Raw genomic sequence first — 22,438 nt, forward strand, 5'->3', positions numbered from 1 at the left:
CTTCCATAAAGTCACTGAAGTACCTAAATGTAACTAGTTACTAACTGATAATAACTTTTCTGAGTCAGTCCATGAAGAGAAACGGTGAGCAGAATCGTTTTTCCACCAGTAGATGGCGGTAAGGCGCTCATGCTGCCACCTGCATACGTCAATCTGAATCACACAGGAAGTTACATCATGTGCAGCAGCGAGGGAGCCCCCTGCTGGCCGCTGTTGGGTATGGTCTGAACAGGGAGAGGGCCCACAGGCTGTGACAGCTCCTCTTTCTCCCCCCACTCATGAAGGACACTCAGTTTGTGTAATGTAGTCACCCATCAAGGACAGGAGAGCGTCTGCAGGAAACCCTGGGAAACTCTGTGATTTCACCAGGATGGAAACTAGAAGATGACACAGAGTGACTAATTTCTTCTTCTTCACTGGATGGTAGGGCTCACACGTCTGATGTCATATTTTTGTTGTGTTTGAGGATCATGCAAACCTTCACCTGCAACAGTTTAGGCTCTGGTGACCATTTGGTGCTTTAAATAGGACATTAATCTTCACAGCTGTATTTATTTTCACATCTTCATGTGGTTGAACTCTGATTTAGTAATCTCCATCTTACTTTTTAAACTTTTCTTTCATGGATTTATTAACTGCTCTGCACCATCCACAAGACTGGAGCTAAAACTTTAGATTGTCCAGTTTATGCTGAAACCCAGAGCTGTGTAGTAACTAGTTACATTTACTCAATTAAATGTACTTAACTGTTTGTTTGTTTTGGGTTTTTTTGTAGTTTTAGGAGCATTTGTACTAAGCTGCATTTTTTACTTTTGAGTAATTTTATTGTTAAGTGTCCTTCATTTTTACCTGATGATTAAAAAACAAACATATTTCAACAAAAAACTAATTTTTGAAATTAATTTGGGAAAAAATATTTTTTGGTAATAATTTTATTACTTTTTGTTGCTTATATAAATTAATTCGATTTTTGTCCTTAAAATACCAAACATTTTCCTTAACTTTATATTTTGGTCCATCTGACGACATATTTCAAAAATATAAAATAATTGATAATTTGATCAGTTACTCAGCACTCCAGTAAACTTTTTACCAAAATATTTTTCACTCTTACTTGAGAAATTTTTTGGATGGCTGCTCTTTACTTTTAAAATATGTTGAAATATTTCTACTTTTACTTGAATACAATAATTGTTTTACTCAAGCAAAAGTAAAAACTTATTTGATAAAAAAAATCTGAGTAACTGATCAAAACATTAATAATTTAATATTTAAAAATTATTCATAATATAGACTGAAATATAAAGTTATGTGGAAATTTTGGTAAATTTTGGTAAATTAAGCATGTTAATGTTAAGAAAAGAAACTTTAAGAGAAACTGCAGGTGTGTGTCTGATGAATTTGTGGTGAAAACATGTTTGTTTTTATTTCAGTGGGTAAAAAGTAGAAATTTTACTAAAGTAAGAGTAGCAATATTTCATTATAAAATTACTCAGATAAAAGTAAAAAGTACAGAAGTAAAAATACTCCTAAAAGTAATTTTTTTCAGAAAAAACTCTGACAATAGAAAATTTAACAGGAACCTTCAGCTAATTTGGATCTAAAGCTCCATAAAGAGTCAAAACTAAATTTTTGCACTTTTTTTTCTTCCTCACATTAAATTAAGTTAAATTTTCTCTTGTAAAGTAGGGGTCCCAAAATTATTCCCATTTGATAAATATCAGACAAAAACTAATAGGACTTGTAAAAAGTGGGTAAATGTACAAATTAAATTTTTTTTTTTCGTAGTCCAGCCTGACGCGGAGCAACGATGGGAAACATCTTCCATTGCTGCCGCGGATTGTTGCGCTTCTTCAAGCGTCCGGGCGATCCGGTTCATCAGGGCGCTGAGCAATCTCCTCTTCTATCAAGCCAGGAAAGCGATGTTGACTCTTTGGATGACAGTTTGATAAACCCTTCAGCTGGTACAGCAAACCCTGCTCTTGAGCCAGAGCATTTCCTGTTTCCTGACATCATACTCAGCAGCAACGCTGCAGGCGAAGTGACTCTGGTGGAGCCCATGGTGTGTCTGCTTGTTTCTGAGGAAGACGAGGCGCAGGGTGATGAAGGAGGCGCAAGGGAAGGCAGAGACAGGTGTTTCTCTGAGGTGGAGACGCAAACCGAAGTGGAGATCCAGATTAGTGCGGAGGTTCAGACTCAGACTGACTCTGAGCCAGAAATTCAGACGGCGAACGATAAGAACATCACAACATCAACAAAAGCAAAATCAGAAATGGAGCAAAACATCAAGCTTCATGAAGAGAGCGCAGCAGGGTTTGTTTGGACTGAGCAGCACCAGGTACTGATCCATCCCAGTGGAAATGGTTCTGAGAGGACCGAACACTTTGGTGCAGAACGTGAAAGCAACACTCATGAGGACTTCCAAGTAAAACATGAACTACGTGATGAAGATCCAGGAGTTCATAACGTAAAAAACGAAATTATCCACACTGATGAGTCAGTAGATGAGCCCATATTTCACAAGACTCACATGAACGATCCGGAAAACGTAAAGAGAGAAATGGAGGACCAAGATAAAAATGGTTTGCAGCCTCTTTCAGAGGAGGAGCCGCTTGTCAAAGGTTGGTAACCGGCGTCCATCTTTGTTCATATTCTGTTGTTATGATGTTTAAGGTTTAATTCTTTAAACCTCAGGTGTGGCTTCAGAAACCTCTGAGGATGAGCTGCTCAGCAAGAGAAAAACTCTGCCGAGCGATGGAGAAGTCGCTGATCTCCAAGAGGACAAATTTACAGTCCGAATTCAGCCGCCTGGAACAGAAAGTTTTGATCTTCAGGTTCTGCTTTCTTCAGTATTTTCCTAAAAGTGCCTCTACCTCCCTCCAGTCAATCACTATGCTGGCATTCTCACTAAAACCAGGAAGATATTAATGAAAGTAGATGGGTCAAAAGGTCAACCAGTCCCCCAATTTTACAAAATCAACATGACCTTTAAACATTCATTAATAGGTTCAAAGCCAAAGCAGCACAAAGATTTTTGCTGCACAAACCAGCATGAATGTAGTTGAGTTGATTGACACCAATTCTGTCTGATTTGAAGAATGTGAGGTTCGAAATTCCCTCAGCTTGTTTGTGTCTTTGTCACTGTGTAAATGTAATGTAAATGTGCTATAGAGATAAACTTGATTGATTGATTGATTGATTGATTGATTGATTGATTATCCTCCCCTCTCAGGTATCAGGGCAGATGTCGGTATCTGAGCTCCATCAGGTGCTCATGGATCATGAACTCACCTGCCACCGCTCCTGCTTCTCCCTGCAGCTGGGAGGCGCCGTTCTGGACGGCGCCGCGGAGCTGGGCTCCATCCAGGGAATCCAGGAGGGGGCGCTGATCAGGGTGGTGGAGGGTAACTGACTCTAACTTTCTCCCCTCATCCTCTCTACTCACTGCTTTTCACGACAATCATTTGATTTGAAGCTGTGTCTTCATCCGACTTTGGACCGGAAGCTACCAGAAGAGAATCAGTCTGAACGTTTTACACACTTACATGCTGACAGTTGTTTTGAAAAAGCTGAAAACTGAGCAAATTTAGTGAGAAGTAACCAAACATTGAAAATATAACTATTAAGGTTGACAAAAAACACAAAAAGTCACCAAATAATTTCACTTTGTGGGTTTTTTTATACATATATCTGTAAATATGAACCATAGTAAGTTAGAGAGATGCATTTGTTTTTGTTTCAGTCAAAAGTTTTAATATTAAACAAAAATAATGTGAGTAAATACCAAAACCAGTTTTCAAATCACATGCTGACAAAGTGTTTTTTGTCCAGTTTCCAGAGAAAATATCTTAGTCCACTTGAAATAAGAAAAACAAACTTATGAGTTCCTTTTCAGAAAGATATAGCAACTTGTTTTAGGAAGCAATTTCTTAATATTTATGAATATTAAGGAAGTTGTAACACTTGTTATAACTTTTAGAAATTCACTTATAACAAGATATTTTTCCTCATGTCATAAGTGAAATAATTTGCTAATGGAACAAGTACTTTTTCGTCAATATGGAGGAATTATTGACTTAAAACAAGCTGAAAAGTTACTTCTAAGTCAGTTTTGTTTTACTTCAAGTGAACAAAGATATTTGCACTAGAAAAAAGACAAAATACTTGTAAATATTTTCTGTTTTTGCAGTGCAATTTCATTATCAGAGGGAAATAAAGCTATCAAAACCAATCAAGATGAATGTGGTAATATAGCTGCTCACTGCAAGACCTGCAAAATTAAGAAATTATTTATATGTACTTTAACTTGTCTGACACCATTAAATGGAGCAAAATATCTCAAAAAGCAACATGTACCAAAACCCGATCTAAAGAAAAATACAAGCACAATTGAAAATACGTAAGTACTATGGAGGAACGTATTAATTTACAATCTTTACCACCCAACAACTCGATACAAGGAGTTCATGGTGTTTTCTATTTTAATAAATGTTCAATAAACTATTTATCAAAGTAAAGACATCTATCAATCTATAAAGGATTATAAAGCCATTTCTAAAGGATTGGGACTCCAAAGAAACTGCAGTGAGAGCCATTTATTTTTCTCAAAAAACACCTTGATGATCCGGGACGTTGGAGAAAAACTTTCCGTGGACCAACGAGACAAAACTGGGACCAAGTTAAAACTAAAAGCAAAAAACGAACATCAGCAAAACATGGTGATGGCGGTGTGATGCTCTGGGCTGCTGCAGGACCTGGACGACTTGCCCTCATTAATTATGGATTCTGTTCGTGAGGAGAAAATCCTGAAGAAGGAGAAGATGCTCTACAATATCTGGGAACTTTCCAAGTCTTACTGATGCCTGATGTAGCTCACATGTAGTTATGGTTTTATTATAATAGTTTTATATTTTAACACAAGAAGAAGTTAATCTTTGCCTTTTAATTATTTGTTTTTGTTATGAACTTCATGTGTGACCAAAAGTTTTGAGACTGTCAAATGTTTGGGGTTTTTTCCAAACATTTTAGCTTAAATGTTGTAAGAACTTTTTCACTGACAATCCAACATTAAACATTTGATGTGTTTCAAATACCTTAATTGAAAATAAACCAGATTATGTAAAGTTCAAGTAATGAAAATGTTAAACTTTCTCATGTAAATTACAGGATTACTGGTTGTTTCTTATACAAATATAACCTGTGCTTGAAAGGTTAGCAAAACACAAAATCTCGACAAATGTTCTTGTCTAGTTTCAAGTGCAAAGTCAAGCATTTTTGCTTTTCAAACTCAGAAATGCCCATGCTTTTTCTAGAAAATTTCTGAGATTTATCTTCAACTTTCTGAGTTTTTCTCCAAGCAAGTTTTTTTTGATCAACCCTAAAACTTTTGAAATAAGAAAAACAAACTTTTCAGGAATAAATTCACTTATAACAACATTTTTCCCAAGTGAAATAGTCTGCCAATTGAACAAATAGTTTTCCATCAATATTAAGGAGTTATTGACTTTCATCTTGCTAAAATGTGACAAAGATATTTGTACTAGAAACTAGACAAAACTACTTGATAAGGTTTTTTGTTTTGAAATGAAGTTCATACTGAAACTGGAAGGTGACGAACCTGAGTGAAGTTGCCCCCAACCTTCTTCAAATCATTCAAAATTGGTGTCAATTAACTCGACTACGTTTGTATAGCAAACATTTTCGTTTGTGCTGCTTTGGCTTTGAGGATATTAATAAAAAGTTAAAGGTCAAAAGATCAACCAAGCCCACACTTTTATAAAGTCAGACAAAATTGGTTTCAAACGATTGCACAAATGTAGTTGAGTTAATTGACACCCATTTTGTATGAATAGAAGAAGGTTGGGGGGGCTGATTGACTTTTGATGACCTCTAGAAACATTTCTTTATATTGTGGCACAAACAACATTTTGCTGCACAAACGTTTGACGTCAATTTTGTCTGCTTTAATAAAAGTCGGGGGGCCTGGTTAACCTTTAACCTTTCATTAATATCTTCAAAGCCAAAGCAGCACAAACGAAAATGTTTGCTGCACAAACATAGCGCAAACGTTTGACACCAATTTTGTCTGATTTGAAGAAGTTTGGGGGCCATCTTCACTCAGGTACAGACTGGGTCCGATTTCGTATTGTGACAAAGTGCTTTGCTGAGTTAAAATAAAACATTATTTATTATGAAATTGCTTTTTTTGTATTTGACAAAGTTGTCTGAAGGGAATTGATAAATAAAATAACAGTTCTAGTTTAGAGCAAATCTCTTTGAGCTAAATGAAGAATCAGAATTTATGCTAGCAGCTAGCTCTGTGGCTAACGCAGCTAGCAGCTCTGTTTGGGAATAAAACTCACTGCAAATTGCATCCATAAAAACCCAGAGTTTATTTTTAACCAATTTTAAAACTTTCACCCTTAACTTCACTCTAAAGCATGACTTGTCTTGTTTCAGGTTCATACTCGGTGCGGGATGTTCGCGCTCATCTGCGTCACGTCCGCAACCTGCTGCGGAGCCTCGACCCTTCCGGCCGCTCGCTGTCCTTCCTGTCCTCCTTCACCGGAGCACAAGGTACAGCACGGTACTCCACGGTACCGTCCCTCCTTCTGGGTTAGTTTGTCAACATTATAGCCGCTGTACTCGCTGCTTCAGGAAGTGACAGTATGGAGAAGGATTCAGGGTCCCGCTGCCCGCCATTTTACATCTTGCCCGGATGTAAGGAAAGACGTCTCACTCCTCTGCAGCCCTTCAGAGGCGACTGGAAGGTGAGATCTCAGTCTGGATAACATGGCTGAGGTGAGTTGTGTTAAACACTGGGTGATGTGTGCAGCCTCTGCAGTGCCTCAGAGTCCTGAACATCAGCAGCTGGAACCCGCCTCCAGGAAACAGGAAGCTGCACGGAGACCTGATGTACATCAGCGTCCTGACGATGGAGGATACAGAGCTCAGCATCACCTGCTGCACTCGGGGTTTCTACCTCAACCAGTGAGTGTGAAGCTCCTTTATGTGCACAAAATGGTCTCACCTACTTATTCTGAAATATTTCCCAAGTCTAGTTTGCCATGAAACTATTTGGCTGATTTAGATTCTCCACTGGAGTTTTTGCAGCATAATTTGGTGATTCATTAACTTCAAAATTAGAAAACAAAAAACTACTCCTAAATACTAATAGTACAAAAAAATCGTCTAACTTATTAGGGTTTTCTGCAGAAGTGGGCATATTGACTATAATTTATTGTGAAAAAAGTTTTGTCATCATAAGTATTTTGATTTATTATTTTGATTTGTGAGTTTCAAAAGTTAAAATTTTTTGATATTTTAAACTTTTTCTGAGATTAATGTAAAAAATTATGAGTTTTTACAGCAAAGTTTTGATTTTTCAAACTCAGAAATTCCCATGCTTTTTATAGAAATTTTTTTAGATTAATATCAAAATTTCAGAATTTTCCCAATCCAATTTGTGACTGTTGGAGCACAGAAAGTTCCTAGTTTTCTCTAATTTATGTTTGAGTTTTTTGGCAGAAATGTTTTTCTCCTGTTTTCCTACAATGTCCTTAATTCGGCGTCATACTTTAGCGGTTCCAGCTGCTGTCTTTCTGCTGCAGGTCCACTGCCTTCAACTTCAACCCCAAACCTGCAGCTCCTAAAATCCTCTGTCACTCTCTGGTCGAACTTCTGAGCCAACTCAGTCCCTCGTTCAGGAAAAACTTTGCCGCCCTGCAGAAGAGGAGGTGAACACTCTGGGTTTGTTGGTGATAGAAAAGGGGCGTCGCAGCATTAGTAATCCTAGAGTATAAAAAACTCCAGGCAGCCTAAGAATGTCTCTGTCATGATCCAGAGTTCGTCAGCACCCGTATGAGTGCAGTCGCGCTCCGGCCCAGGTGTGGCCCTGGGCGGCGCCTCCTGGAGATCACAGCCTGGACTGTGTGACTGCAGAGGAGACGGCCGGACAGGTTACAAACGCCAAACAGCATCAACAAGCAGCAAGACTAAGAGGCTGGGTTTGATGATCACACTGACGTTTGTGCAGATTCGAGACTGGAACGAGGAGCTGCAGAGATCCAGGGAACTTCCCAGAGCTTCGCTGCTGGAGCGGCGGCACAGAGACCGGCGAATCTTCAGGGTGAGAAGAACAAAGACGAGTTTCTCAAACTTCTCCAGGCGTAGGATCGCTCAGTCCATTCAACAACCAGCTAACCTGAAGCTCCCCCTCAGAAACACAACATATACACCCTGAAATGGAAACATTAGTCTCTTAACTCTCTTATTGTTGTCTTTTTTTATTCATCTATGAACAAAACATTTTATTTCAGTCCATAATCATATAATCAGAGGTGAGTAATTTAATCAGTTACATCCACTTGAACGTTTTTGAAAAACTTTTAGGAGTATTTTTGCAACACAGTACCTTTTAGTTTTAATTTTTTAATTTTATTATGAAGTATCTCTACTCTTACTTGAGTAAAATCTTTGGATTTTCTACCAACTGAATGAAAAACAAACATGTTTTAACCAAAAATTCACCAAAGTCCTGCAGTTTTTGTTAAAATTCTTTGTCAAAAGAAACTGCTTTGGAAAATATCTATATTCTTCCTCATTTAGTCATTTTTAATTGTTTAAATTTTTGTTCTTAAAATACCAAAATTTCCACTTGAATTCATATTTTGGTCCGTCTGATGATGTAATTTTTAAATAATAAATGACTGATAATCTGATCAGTTAGTACTTGAGTAGACTTTTACCAAATACTTTTACTTGAGTGAGAATATGTCAAAGTACTTCTCCTCTTTCTTGAGTATAATTGTTGAAATAATTTCTCTCCCTCCTTTGGGAATGTTTTGTTTTTCTCTCCATGCAGATCAACAGTGACTTTGTGGCGGCTGCAGCTCAGGGTGCCGTGTTCATGCTGGAGGGAAACGTCATGCCGCTGAATCCACAGGAGCCGCCTCACCTTCACATCTTTCTGTGGAACAATCTCTTCTTCAGCCAGGGATTCGACATGTCGGACCACTACACGGCAGTCGGTGGCGATGCCGCCGCTCACGCTGCCGCCCTGTGCGACCTGAGAGGAGTTCAGGTGTTTATCAATCCTGAACGTTTCCACATCAAACTTCAATGTGTTTCCATGAGGTTTTGTGTACGAGGAAAGCAGCGTAATACATTATATGTGATGTCATTCATCACTTCAAAATGGAAGAAAAATAGTGGCAATAATGAAAACCAGAACGGTTTGTTTCTACTTCCCTGTTTGTTGATATTTTGTAGAATCAGATTTTGCTATTGTAGACGCTTACTTATGGAGTGAAATTAGGATCGAGTTTGTTCAAAAGGGGAAAAAATTAAACTGAAAATGTATATTTAAAACAGAAGAATAAGTTTGAAATAAAAAAAAACTTGAATCTCAAAAATAGTTTTGCACATTTTTTTGTTTCCACTTTTTTCACTTTCTAATAATTTTTCACTTCCAAATCTCTTTTGTTAGATTCTGAAAATGTTTCAGCTTCAATTTTTTCACTTTGAAACATTTTTCAGTTCAAAATAAAATTTCAGATCCAATTTATTATTTACCTTCAAATTGTTTTTCAACTTCAAATTTTTTTATCTTGAAATTCTTTTCCTTTCCTTCCTTAAAATTTTTTCCTGTTCAAACATTTTTTCATTTGAACTTTTTTTCTATTTCAAATATTTGCTTCAGTTTCAAATATTTTTTTTCAGTTTCAAGATCCTTTTTCTGTTTAAATTTTTTTCAGTTGAATTTATTTTTTCCAGTTTCAAAACAATTTTTCAGCTTCAGTTTTTTTTGTCTTTTATCCAAACTTTTTGGTCCCAACTTCACTCCTTATCAGAACACTTTGTAAAACACTAAACATTTCTTTTCACAAGCAGCTATCTCTTTGTCCCTCTTTGATATTTAGGCTTGTGTAGTTGGAAATTAATAGTTTGCTTGTTGATAAATTAACACACCTGAGCTGTGGATCTATACAGCCCCCCCAAAGTAACAACAGGTTTCCTGGTTTCTTCTCTGTCAGTTGAGACAAGATAATGTTTTTATTTAATCTATTTTTAATCTACAGTTAATTATGTACTAATGTAGTGATTTGAGATGTTTCTCCTGTTAGAAAATTTACTTTCTGATGCTTTAAGGTCTGATTATCCAACAGAACCTCATCTTGTTCTTGATCAATATTTGTATTTCCAGGCATATGCGTCTGTGGACACACAGGGGCTCCACACGCTCGGCACGGCGGTGGTGGATTATCGCGGTGTCCGTGTCACCGTTCAGACCGTCGTTCCCGGGTTACTGGAGAAAAACCTCGAGCAGATAGTTTACGGCTCTAATGACAACGGGAAAACAGTTTTTACTCACCCCAGGTGACTCTCATGGCATCCACGTGTAAAGAGAGTCAAAACAGTTATAATTTGGTTTGTTTAGTGTTCATATTTTCACCATGTTATATATGCATTTATAATGTTACAGATCCAAACTAAATGTTTAATTCACAAGCTAAGTATTTAGTTGACAGTCTAAGTATTTAGTTTTGAAACTAAATATTTAGTTTCAAGCTAAACCTTTAGCTTGAAACTGCATATTTAATTTGAATGTTAAATGTTTAGTTTGATAATTAAATATTTAGCTGGTGAATGAAATATTTAGTTTGGAACTAAGACATTTATAAACGCATTAATAACATGGCTAAAATATGACTTTAAGAAATAATTTTTTTTTCTATAACAGGCTAAATAAACCAAATTGTTGCCGTTAACTTTTTTACAACTTTGCATCCCGTACGCCATCACATTAGTTTTCACATTTTAGCCACATTCGTGTTGATAAAGGAAGCCGCCATGTTTTTGGTATTTTGCAGGTTTTTGGAGCTTCTGGATGAGAGCAGTAAGTCTCTGAGGATCCAGCCTCACTCGGTCCTGGACCACAGCGGCAGCCCTGTGGAGCTCCGGTCGGCCGTCTCCACAGTCGGGATATTTGGCAGTGATGAACGTCCGTACATTTTGGACCTCCTGAGGACTTTCCCTCCGGATCTGAACTTTCTGCTGTCGGCTGAGGCGCAGCAGGAAGTTCCCACAGCATGCCGCAGCTTCGGCTTCCCGCGACGTCACCGCCACGGCCTGGCCAGGCTCCGGCCGCAGCTGGTGGAGGCCTTCATCCAGCACAGGTGAGGAAGAGGAGCGAGGTCACATGACCTCACATGATGCATGAAAACATCTGGAAAAATACAAACAAATCCTACATAGAAATAAAAGCATGAAAAATAACTTTCCTTCCTTCCTTCGTTCCTTTGTTCCTTCCTTATTTTGTTTATTCTTTCCATCCTTACTTCCTTCTTTCCCTCCTTTCTTTCTTCCTTCCTTCCTTCCATTTTTTTTTGTTTCCTTTTCATGTTAAATTGTTTAGGAACTGCGATTAACCAAGACGGATGAAAACATGTTTTTGTTTTTGTTATTTCTTCAAGGTATGAGCTTTTTGCTAAAATGGCGTCCGATGATCTCGGCCATCAGTTCGTCACAGAGAAACCTGAGGAACCTCAGACAGCTGCAGGTGAGAATAGTTTTTTGAATAAGTAAATAAAATTACATGTTCTGTTACAACAAGAGTCGAGACGTGGAGCCATGACGTAAACAATCTTGTCTGCTTCAGAGAAAAGTTACAACTAAATAAAATCTTCAGAAAGGAAAAAAAAGTTTGGAAAATATGGATTTATGCAAAGAAAATACAGATAAATTGGAGTTAACCCTTCTTAATATGACCTTAGGTTTTAAACATATTAAACATGGCTGCCAAAGAATTTGGTGTTCACAGGGTGTAACAGACTTTCAACATGTAAATACTGTGCAAAAGAGTAAACATCTGACTCAATTTAATCAAATAATTAAGATGATTTTTACTATTTATCTGTAAATCCCTTCTTTTATTTATTGTTTAGAACAAAACACAAGGAATATCATGTGGAAATTTCGTGAAAATGTCGGCTCTGTGAGTGACTCTGGCTTTGACATCCGCTTCAATCCTGATGTTTGCTATCCAGGTACTACATACAGACACGCTTCTATTTCTATTTTTGCTTCTATTTTGTAGTTCATTTACTCCATCTAGCCATCACTTGTGTCTTCCTGAACACTAAAATTGACTTTTTGCTACATAATTCAACAAGTCCTATCATAATTATACGAGAAAGTCACTAAAAAGGTGAAATAAACTGTCAGCCATCAGTTTTTTCTTGCGTTTTTCTTCAGGCGTGCGTTTTCCCTCCGAGTGTCTCCCGGACATACAGAGACAGAGTCGTCTACTTTGGGACGCTGCTGCGTTTCTTCTCTCGAATCAGATTCCTGCAGTGGTGAGTCGGGTCTGGGAGTGACGAGTCCACTTCAGCTCATGAAACCTGAAACCCTCACGGTAATTTAGGCAAACCAAGAAAAACAAAAATACCTTCAATTGTTTCAAATATACACAAAAAACTCAGATAGGAAGTTCAGTTCAGTTCAGATTTATTCAAGTTGCTAACCAGCTATTAATGTTGCAGCAATTACATATTTACACACACACACAGTAAATGTATATATATATATATATATATATATATATATATATATTATATATATATATATATTATATATATATATATATTATATATATATATATATATATATATATATATATATATATATATATACATATATATATATATATATATATATATATATATATATATATATATATATATATATATATATATATATATATATATATATATATATATATATATATATATATATATATATAGAGAGAGAGAGAGAGAGTACTTTTTACTTTTACTTAAGTAATTTTATTGTGATGTATATGAGATGAGTAAATCTCATATACATGAGATTTACTGCTCTTACATGAGATGAGTAAAATTTCTGCATTTTCTACCCACTGAATGAAAAACAAACATTTTTTAACCAAAAATTCATCATCAGACACACATCTGCAGTTTTAGTTAACATTTCAAAAGAAAACCTCTCATGCCATTTTCTCACAAACTAATAAAACATTCAAATAAAAATTATAGAAAACACAGTAAAAACATGCAAAAAGTAAAAACAATGTGTTTTTAGCTGAGGGACTGCCTCGACCATACAGCTGTCCCGATGGACGGAGCGACTCTGACCTCAGCGATCCATCAGCGGGGCGTAAATGTGCGATATCTGGGTGCCATGTTGAAGGAGCTGGACAAGATGGAGGAGAGAGAAAACCTGAGCCATGTGCAGGTACACCGCATTCATTTTAACTAAAAAACAAAATGCATAATTGTACATCAATATCTGTATTTCCCCACGTAAATGAGAGTCTTCATTTATTATGAAATGGATAATACAGCTGCACCATAATTAAAAAAAAAGTAAAACATTAACAACAATACAAAGTATTTGTTTTTTATAATCAAGCTTTTTTTAGGAAATAGAAACAAGTTTATTTCTGACTTTTACAACTTTAACTGCAGCTAAATCAGTTTTTATCTGATTTCTTAAACTTGACAAAATGTTAGCAAACATTTTGAAATAAAGTGACTCAAATCCTTTTCTTATAATGAGGATAATTTTGTTCAATCGAGCGAAAAACAAACTGAAAATTATCATTCAAATTATCTTGATTTGCTTGTTTTTGTTGTCGTTATTTTTTTGACCCACAAATACTTTTGACTCAACAATTTGAGACAAAAAGTTTGGACACCCCCGACTCATGCAGTAGATAAGCATTACTACTTCTCTACCGCATGTAAATGTAATGTAAATACTTGTTTTTAACATTAAAAATATATATCCTTTGTCTCAGATAAATGTCTAACTCTGTCTAAATAATCAATCACTTTTTCCCACAGAGAATTTCCATCAGTGAAATCATCACCAGAAGTGCGAAACACATCTTCAGGACCTACATGAAGGTGCTGAGAGAAATTAGTTTAGACCAGTCTTTCTCAAACTGGGCGCCCTCTAGCGGCCCGCCAGGTACTGCATGTAAACAACTGTTAGGTTAGCTCAAATGCTAAGCTACAGTTAGCTTACCAAAGGATTGTGGTTAAAAATAATAATGGATAAATGGCTTAAGATCGGGTCACTAAACAGAAAGCTTGATGATGGCGGTGGAAAAACTTTTGTTTTTGAATAATGTTGCGATACAGATCTCGATGCTGTGACATGAACCTTTACACATAAAGTAAAATTATTAATGTTGAGCTAAATCTACTGGCTGAAAGGAAATATTTGGTTTTTCCAACACAACTCAAGTCTATTTTTCTTTTATTGTGCTTCTAAATTACAAATAGCCCTAAAATATTATTAATGTAACTAACTTTTTTGATTTTTTTATGTGTTTTCTATCAATGGAAAGCTTAGAATCCAAATCCACACCTTCAGAACCTGCAAATAACTCAAAACAACATTCATGGTATGATTGTGGCCAGTCATATGTACAACACAACATCACCCTTCCCTTTAAGCGGAACTTAAGAGACTAATATTTTAATTTCAGATTGTATGATGTTGAATGGGTGTTTGTAAGTGGTCTTCAGCCTGAATAAGTTTGAGAAACACTGGATTAGACTGAACATAAAATCCTCTGATTTGAGGTCAATTAAGTCACGTCTTTCTGTCAGGATGTGGAGCCTGCAGCTTTTTCTGCAGCTGTCAGTCACTTCCTAAACTGCCTGCTGAGCTCGTCCTCCGCTGCTGTTCCTGGTTCCTGCAGCGATGAGCTGCCGTCCCGCCGCAGGAGCCGCCGCCACCGAACCCAGAGCGACCGAGCGAACTTCCTGTCCAGCAGTTTGTGGACAAAACTGACTTCTGATGATCTGTGGAGCAGGATCAAGACGGAAGCGGAGGATTATTACTACTATGCATTTAAAAGGTGCTTTTGTGTCTGTGTGGCAGAGCTTACGTTTAGCAGCAAGACTTTCCTTTACTGTCTTTTTCTCTCTGCACTCAGTGAAAGCATAGAAGAAGAAATAGAAAAGCACAACATTCAGAAGATTTCACTTTTGAGAGATGTGTATCAAGACAGGCATTCAGGTAGGAATCACTTTTTAACACATCCATATAAGTTGTTTTTATTTATATATATATATATATATATATATATATATATATATATATATATATATATATATATATATATATATATATATATTATATATATATATATATATATTTTGTGAAATAACTTTTTTTTTGACATCCTAAGAATCACACTTCATCCTAAGTTGGTGTTGTTGTCATGACAGGCCAAATGAAAGCTGTTCTTTGCTCTTAAGGTTAAAATTAACTTCTCAATCTGCTTGTTAAATAAAAGATAGGAGTATCTCTGAACCAGAGATTGAAATGAGTGTATCAGTGGTGTAATTTGTAGCTGCAGGCATTCAAGAATAGTAATTATGGAGAGCCATTTCCGCCAAAATTAAACAAATCAAGAAACAATAAGCACATGATTAATTGGCTTCTTTATTTAATCATTTTATTTATCATATGGTTACTTATTTTTGATTTGTTTGTTCAATTTTGACTGAAATTTCTCTCCATAAGAATGATTTCAGGGATTTTTGACAGTTTGTTTATAAATAAATTTCCTTAATTCACACATAAATAGGTGAGACAGACAAACTGTCTCCAGCTGCGATGTGAATAATTTAAGCGGCTGACCTCTTTCCTTCGTCTCTGCTCAGCTGCAGCTGAGAGAATACGTGTTTGAGTGTCGACACAAGCCAGCGTTCAGCGAGGACGACGTGGTGAACATGTTTCCTGTGGTCAAACATCTCAAACCAACGTCGACTGAAGCTGCTGAACTCGTACAGCAGGCACAGCTGGCAGCACAGCAGGGTGATTTATTTATTTATTTATTTCAAACAGGTTTTTAAAAACAAGAAAACAATCAACCAGTAGGACAGAGAAAACATGTGCATACATATCCAAGATCACAATAATTAGCTTATTGCTACTTTTTTGTTTGAAAAGGAGTACAAAGAAATGAACGCGTATTTAATCCCATCTTAATGAAGAATATTACTTACCCACTCAATAATTAAAAGTATGTTATAATATTCATGTGCCTGTTCAATATACTGGGCTAAAGAGTCAATAATGAATGGAAACAATTACATTACATTGAGAAAATGGTTACAAACGAACTCATAACAAGACAAGAACATCTACAAATAATAATAATAATAATAATGACATTTCTAAACAACAACCAGACATTCAGCATCAGAATAATCAGTAATTAAAATCTTGTCAATCTGTGCTATACAAGAATAAATTCATACAAAAACTGAGGAAAGACTAATGCTAATAATAGTGAGATGACAATAATAAGCTACTAATTATGGAAATAGTAATACAGAATAAGTTACATTAACAGTTGTATCTCAGTTGACCGCTGAGGGGAGAAACAAACTCAGAAAAAAGCAATTGGTGGGCCGCACAAAGTCAGTTCAAGGCCCACAGAAGGCCCAAGAGCCACACTTTGGACACCCCTCCTCTGACCTGTCTCAACGATGCTGTTTGTTCTGTAATATTCTCTAAAAAACCTCTTAGGTTTCCACTGAACAGGTGGATTTTTATTGGACTCTTTTTACTAATTAGATGACATCTAAAGCCAAACGGTTACGTCAGATATTATCGAGGAATATGAGATTTAATGCCATAATAATGTGCTAATTTGAGTCACACAAAATAAGAAGAATACTTTTCCAGAAGGGTTATAGGAGAAGTGGTTCATTAATTGCTGTTTTCTTCTCCTTTTTTCTTCCCAGGGTTTCTCAGAGCAGGTCTGGACTTGCTTGGTCGAGCCCTGACTCTTTTCAGCGGCGTTTGTGGGAACCTGCATCAGGACGTTTCCATGTGTCTGCGTCTCCTTGGGCAGCTCAGATACACCTTAGGAGAAAATGATGACGTACATATCAATTGAAGCTATTTTCTTCCGTGATGTACCGCTTTTATTTCATCTAACTCAACACGTCAGCCTCTGTTTAGGCTTTAAAGTTTTCTTTTCGATGTCTTCCTGTGAAGTAATGTTGTCATTTTGTCCATGCCAGGCTCTCATTCTTCAGGAAAAAGCTGTTTTGATTTCTGAGAGAATACGAGGGTCAGATCATCCGCAGACCATACAGGACTATGTGTGTTACTTTACCTCTTCACCAGTCCAACCACTTTATTGTCTACTATGAGGTTTTATATCTAGATTATCAACAATTTGCAAGTGTTTTTTCCTTCCTGTGATTTAGACTCACCTGGCGCTGTATTTCTTTGCCGGAGGCCGCCTGTCAACTTCCCTTCAGCTCCTGTGTCGCGCTCGATACCTCACCCTGCTCGTTATCGGAGAAGACCATCCACAAATTGCACTTCTAGATGTAAGTCCAGTTTTATCTGCTTTAACATACTTAAAAAATCTCTTCATGTAACATATTGTTAGTTGTTTTTTAATGGGGAATGAAAATTACATAATTTTCTCTGTTCACTACAATAACACAGAAGTATTATTTTGTCTAGTTTCGAGTAGAAAATTGTCAAACAAAACTGTTGTACTTATGTTTTCTTCAAACGGTGTTGTCTGCAGCTCACTTGTTTTGTAATTGAAGTATTTCTGTTATTTTGGGGTTTTATCTGACAGAGTATGCTGGGTTTAGTCCTCCATGCCCTGATGGAAAATGAGCTTTCCCTGAAGTTCCTGGAGAACGCCTTGACTTTGACCTCTAAATATCACGGTGCAAAATCACTGAAGCATGCACACAGGTATACATGTCATGTTAGTTATTTTCCTTCCAGCTCGTCTGAATTAATTTACATTTCTTTCTGGATTTTTTTAGTCACCATGTACTTACCATTGTGTATGAAAGCAGAGGGGAGTTTCATTTAGCTCTGCATCACGAAAAAGAGGCTTATATTATATATAAAAACCAGGTGAGCCTTTAAAAAATCCTTTTTAACTATTTTGCTCTGGATTGTCAAGGCGCTTTTATATTTGTTGCAAACTTACAGCTTGGTGAGAGCAGTGACAGCACAAAGGAAAGCTCAGAATACCTGCAGAGGCTCACGAATCAGGGTGTGATCCTCCAGGGAGCCGTCCGCCACGTTGCCTCTGGCAAACCCAATCCCTCTGTCTCTCCTCCGAGGGTTTGTTCACTTTTAAGACAGCAAATAAACTCAGCAAGGCTCAGTTTGGTGCTGAACCTGTTCTGTTTTTCTGGCAGTTGCCAATTCATCCTGTGGTTCTGCAGCAGCTCAACCTGACTTGTGGAATTACTCCAAGTCAACCCAGGTGAAAAAGATGAGGGCAAGGCATCTTGATTAAAAAAATCAAGAAGAAAATTGCTCATTTAATTTAACGTAGATAAGGATTTCATCTTTGATCCTGTCTTTACTGTTTCTTTCTTTCTTTATTTCTTTCTAGTGAAAAAGAGCTGAGAGCAGAACTGAACGAAAGAGGAAAAGTTCAAATTGACGACATGGAATATCAATTATTAAACTGAAACGGCAACAAGCAGCAGCTCTGAACTGTGGACCAAAAAGAAAACCACTGCAGCCCACCTGCCTGTTCTGGGGAAGTGGCTCAGCGAGAAACTGGGTTACCCAGATTCATTTGAGTCCTTTAGAAACTACAGCAGCTGCTGGACTGCACAGATGAGTGAAAGACTACTTTAAAATGGTCTTTAATGCAATGGTATAATCTGACAGTGAAAAATTACAGAAAAAGCCTTTAATCTGTGTGTGTAATTTAGTGGAAAACAAAATGATAAATATTTACATATATATATTTTTGAATCACAAGTGCAAAAATCAGTATGCATGCCTTACAACTTCTGAAAAATAAATGCAACAGGATGTTTTTAATGTGTTAATTTTTTTTAGCTAAATATAGTATTGAGAAACTTTTAGTTTTTATTTAATGGTATCTTGTGTCCTTGAGGAATGAAGTGCACAATCACACTTTAAACAAGGCAGAATTGTGTTTATCCTAATATATTAGAAAATCCCTCTCTGTAATAAAAATGTCTCTAGTTTACGGTAAATCACCAGCAGCAGAATGTTACTGTATTTGCCTGATAAGTCTGTGTAAATAAGATAAATGTGTATAAATATGGCAAAATTCTGGCAACCACATCTGCAGGTATTTTACCATAAATTAGATATGTTTTTTTCAGTGCTGAAAAAAATATACTTGCCTAAACTTGCTTTAATGGACAGACAGGAAACAAGTTTGTTTTGCATCCTTCAAAGTTAAAGATTGCCTTTTTACTGATGTAATGCAGACTAGTGATGTAATGCAATTCAACTTTTTGAAGTTGAATTGCAAAAAAAAAATACTTCCTTGCTCTAGAAAGACAATGTTATATTTTAAATAAAGCAACGTGAATGGAAAAGTACAACTTATTTCACTGGATCTCATAAACCATGTGTCAAACTTGAGGCTCGCGGGCCAAATGTGGCCCGTCAGAAATTCTTTTGTGGCCCTTAGGACTCTACAAACAGAACCGTCAGGATTACAGCTGTGTGCTTAAATATTACTTTATCAATCAAATTGGAAGTTTTATCTGTATTGTGCTAAATTATATATAAGTGAAAAGATGTTTAATAATGTTTAATCTCAAAAGGTTCCCTCCATATTTTAACAGTTTGTTAACAGGTAGCTTTATCAATACTTTCTGCCACAGCCGACCTTCTAATGATATTATTTATCTTGATGTGGCCCAAAATAAACAGGAGTTTGACAGTCCTGTAATAAAGCAACAGTGTGTTTGGTGCAACTAGAATGTTTTTAAGGATCTTTCAGCTGGAAATCCAAACATATCAAAGACAAAATAAAATTCAGAATAATACACAAACCTTAACACAAACAGCAGGTATGCTAACCAAAGACTAAGCATGTGTGAACAGGTGAGTGTCATTCAGTTAACACCCCAGGTGTGACAGAGAAAGAGGAAACAGAACAACTTCTGCAAAAGAAAGCATGAAGTAAAACTGCCCACAATACAAATGATAGGAAATCAAATAGGATGAACAATAACTGACTAACCTGAAAGCATAATGTTTTAATAATGGATGTTATCTACAGTGCTGTGAAAAAGTATCTTCCCCTTACAGATTGTTTCTCTCCAAATCAATGAGCTTTAAGTCCAGGTTTGATTTAGTCGCATTTTCTCTGGCATCTTATTTAAAAGACTTTAAACTCCGACGTGAACCTTTGGCAGTTTTTCAACCTGAACCTTTTTAGTTCAATTCTGGTCACTGGCCTATGAAGCAAACTAAACAGAACTAAAGTCTACACTAACTAATGAACTATAAAACGTCTCAACCTGAGCCATAAAGTGATTTAAGAGCGTTTAAAGTTCATGACAGGTCTTGTATTTTCAGTTTCTGTATCATGACCTTGCAATCTCTAATGTCTCCACTAGGTTACACACTCGTTCCACGGTCACTTCCCTGTACTGAGATTATTTTGTTTTTCTTTTGATAACCTGAATATTTTTAATGCACCAGTAACCCACTAGCATTTAATTAGTGCTAGTGGTTGTCATGGTGACTGATTGAATTTCTCAACATTATTATTATTTTTTAATCTTGATCATTTCTCTAAATAACATCAATTTGGTATTATTTAATCCTTATTAAGTCCCATGTTTTTTTTTTTTCCCCACTTTCACAGTTTCATTCAGGTCATTGAAAACTTTTGTTCAACTTCACCGTTTTCTGTTTGAGTTTCAGATTTATTTGCTATTTTCTCCAGATATTTTTAGGAGAAAAGTGTAAGTCTGCACTCTGGACAGAGATAATGTCTTTACATGAACAGGATCAGAGCCTGGGAGTGAGAGCAATAAAATGTGGGATTTTGTTTCTTCTGGCTAGATTTTTATTATTATTGTAAATTAAAAGCCATATTAATGATTTGCTTTAAAACATGCAATGTTTTCCTTCTTTCTTTGAAGAAATTAAAAAATAAATCTTTACTGAATCATTTACAAAACCAACAACTGGAGTGCATATACTTTAACTTTAATATATGTTTAAGTAACCCTTTATTACAGCTGTTATCTAATAACCCTACTTTATCTTTTTCGTTGAATCGTTTGTCTCTTATCATAGCTGCAGTTGTTCACCTTAAGCCCAGATCTCACCACTATACATTTCTGTCCAGTGTTACTGTGGAATAGGTTTTAGACACTAGCTCTTATTATTTTATTCCCACTAAAATAAGCAAATAAGTATAAACACAGAATAATGACACTTAAACCTAATTGGTTCACAGTGATCAATTAATGTTCTTCTAACATAAAATATGTTCTTTTAAAATTTGGAATAAAATATATGAAACATCAGGATGTTTTTTTTTTTGTTTTGTTTTTTTAATGATCCCATTGTTAAATAACTACAGTAAGTCCTCACTATAAATAACAAATGCAATGTTAATATATTTACTCCTTAATTTCTAGTTTTATCGTTTAGATATTTAACTTTAATTTATTTATTTAGGAAAAAGCACAAAATGCTTATTTTATGCCCATCTCATACATACTACTTGTATTTTTTGTGTGTCATGTATTATATTTTTTCAATTTAAATAAAAACAAGTAAATTCAGTCACAAATAACTTGATTTCTATTATAGATAAGAAATCAAATAGAAAACACACACACAAAAAATAGAATTTATATTTGACAAACTTTTTTAATTGTCTTATTCATATAAATTTCTACTTAACTTGCAAAGTTGTCTAAAAAACTCTTTACAAAATTGTATTTCCCCCCATCATGTCATGTATGAATAGATTACAATAAAATTATAAAATTAAAAAAACAATCTAATAAAATCCGCCCACTAGACTTTTTAATTAGTTTATTTGTTTTTTTACAAAATTTTATTTCATTTGTTGTTTTTTTTTTTTAAGTTTTAATTAATACCTTTTTTTATGTTCCTCAATGAAAACAATATTCTAAAGAAAACAAATAGCCATATAAACTGGTGACGTATGTTCCTTCAAAACCATGAACGTAATGTGTGCCGTAATTTTTTTAATTCTCCAACGTCATTCTGGAATATTATACCTTTCCATATTTTCTCTAAATTCGGAGGTCTAAATTTCTTTTTAACTTGTAACTTTGATATTACGAAGCTACCAATTAAACTCTAACTTTCATCGGCAGGCCCTTATATCATGGTTACTCATCTACAAACATAACCTCTCTCCTCACCAGTACTTTATTTGGAATAATAAGGACATTTTATATAAGAAGAAAACTATATTTTTTGATTCCTGGTTTAATCGTAACGTTGTTCTGGTTGACCAGTTGTTTAACAGTGATGGTCTATTGTTGACTTATGAAGAATTTCTTTGTAAATTCAATTTTCCTGTCTTTCCTGGAGAATATGCAAAAGTTTTTGGTGCCAT

At 35.8% G+C, this 22,438-nt stretch overlaps 1 protein-coding gene across 1 annotated transcript; it reads left to right on the forward strand.

Annotated features, from left to right (window-relative positions):
• Nucleotides 1-250: 250 nt before the first annotated feature.
• On the forward strand, nucleotides 251-20,992 carry LOC129373642 (clustered mitochondria protein homolog). The gene is given in 30 exon segments (XM_055051679.1): nucleotides 251-423; nucleotides 1,789-2,621; nucleotides 2,695-2,834; nucleotides 3,233-3,404; nucleotides 6,460-6,576; nucleotides 6,658-6,770; nucleotides 6,836-6,990; nucleotides 7,611-7,736; nucleotides 7,844-7,958; nucleotides 8,036-8,128; nucleotides 8,864-9,082; nucleotides 10,205-10,377; nucleotides 10,872-11,177; nucleotides 11,475-11,560; nucleotides 11,946-12,047; nucleotides 12,256-12,356; nucleotides 13,120-13,272; nucleotides 13,884-13,946; nucleotides 14,658-14,908; nucleotides 14,987-15,049; nucleotides 15,051-15,069; nucleotides 15,720-15,873; nucleotides 16,809-16,948; nucleotides 17,091-17,171; nucleotides 17,280-17,405; nucleotides 17,666-17,787; nucleotides 17,862-17,955; nucleotides 18,034-18,168; nucleotides 18,246-18,313; nucleotides 18,446-20,992. Coding segments are annotated over 29 exon segments (4,377 nt in total). The 5' UTR covers nucleotides 251-423; nucleotides 1,789-1,810; the 3' UTR covers nucleotides 18,525-20,992.
• Nucleotides 20,993-22,438: the final 1,446 nt, after the last annotated feature.

This window comes from Poeciliopsis prolifica, unplaced genomic scaffold, assembly GCF_027474105.1.
Source record: "Poeciliopsis prolifica strain line A6 unplaced genomic scaffold, Auburn_PproV2 SCAFFOLD033, whole genome shotgun sequence".
Classification (NCBI taxonomy): Eukaryota; Metazoa; Chordata; class Actinopteri; order Cyprinodontiformes; family Poeciliidae; genus Poeciliopsis; species Poeciliopsis prolifica.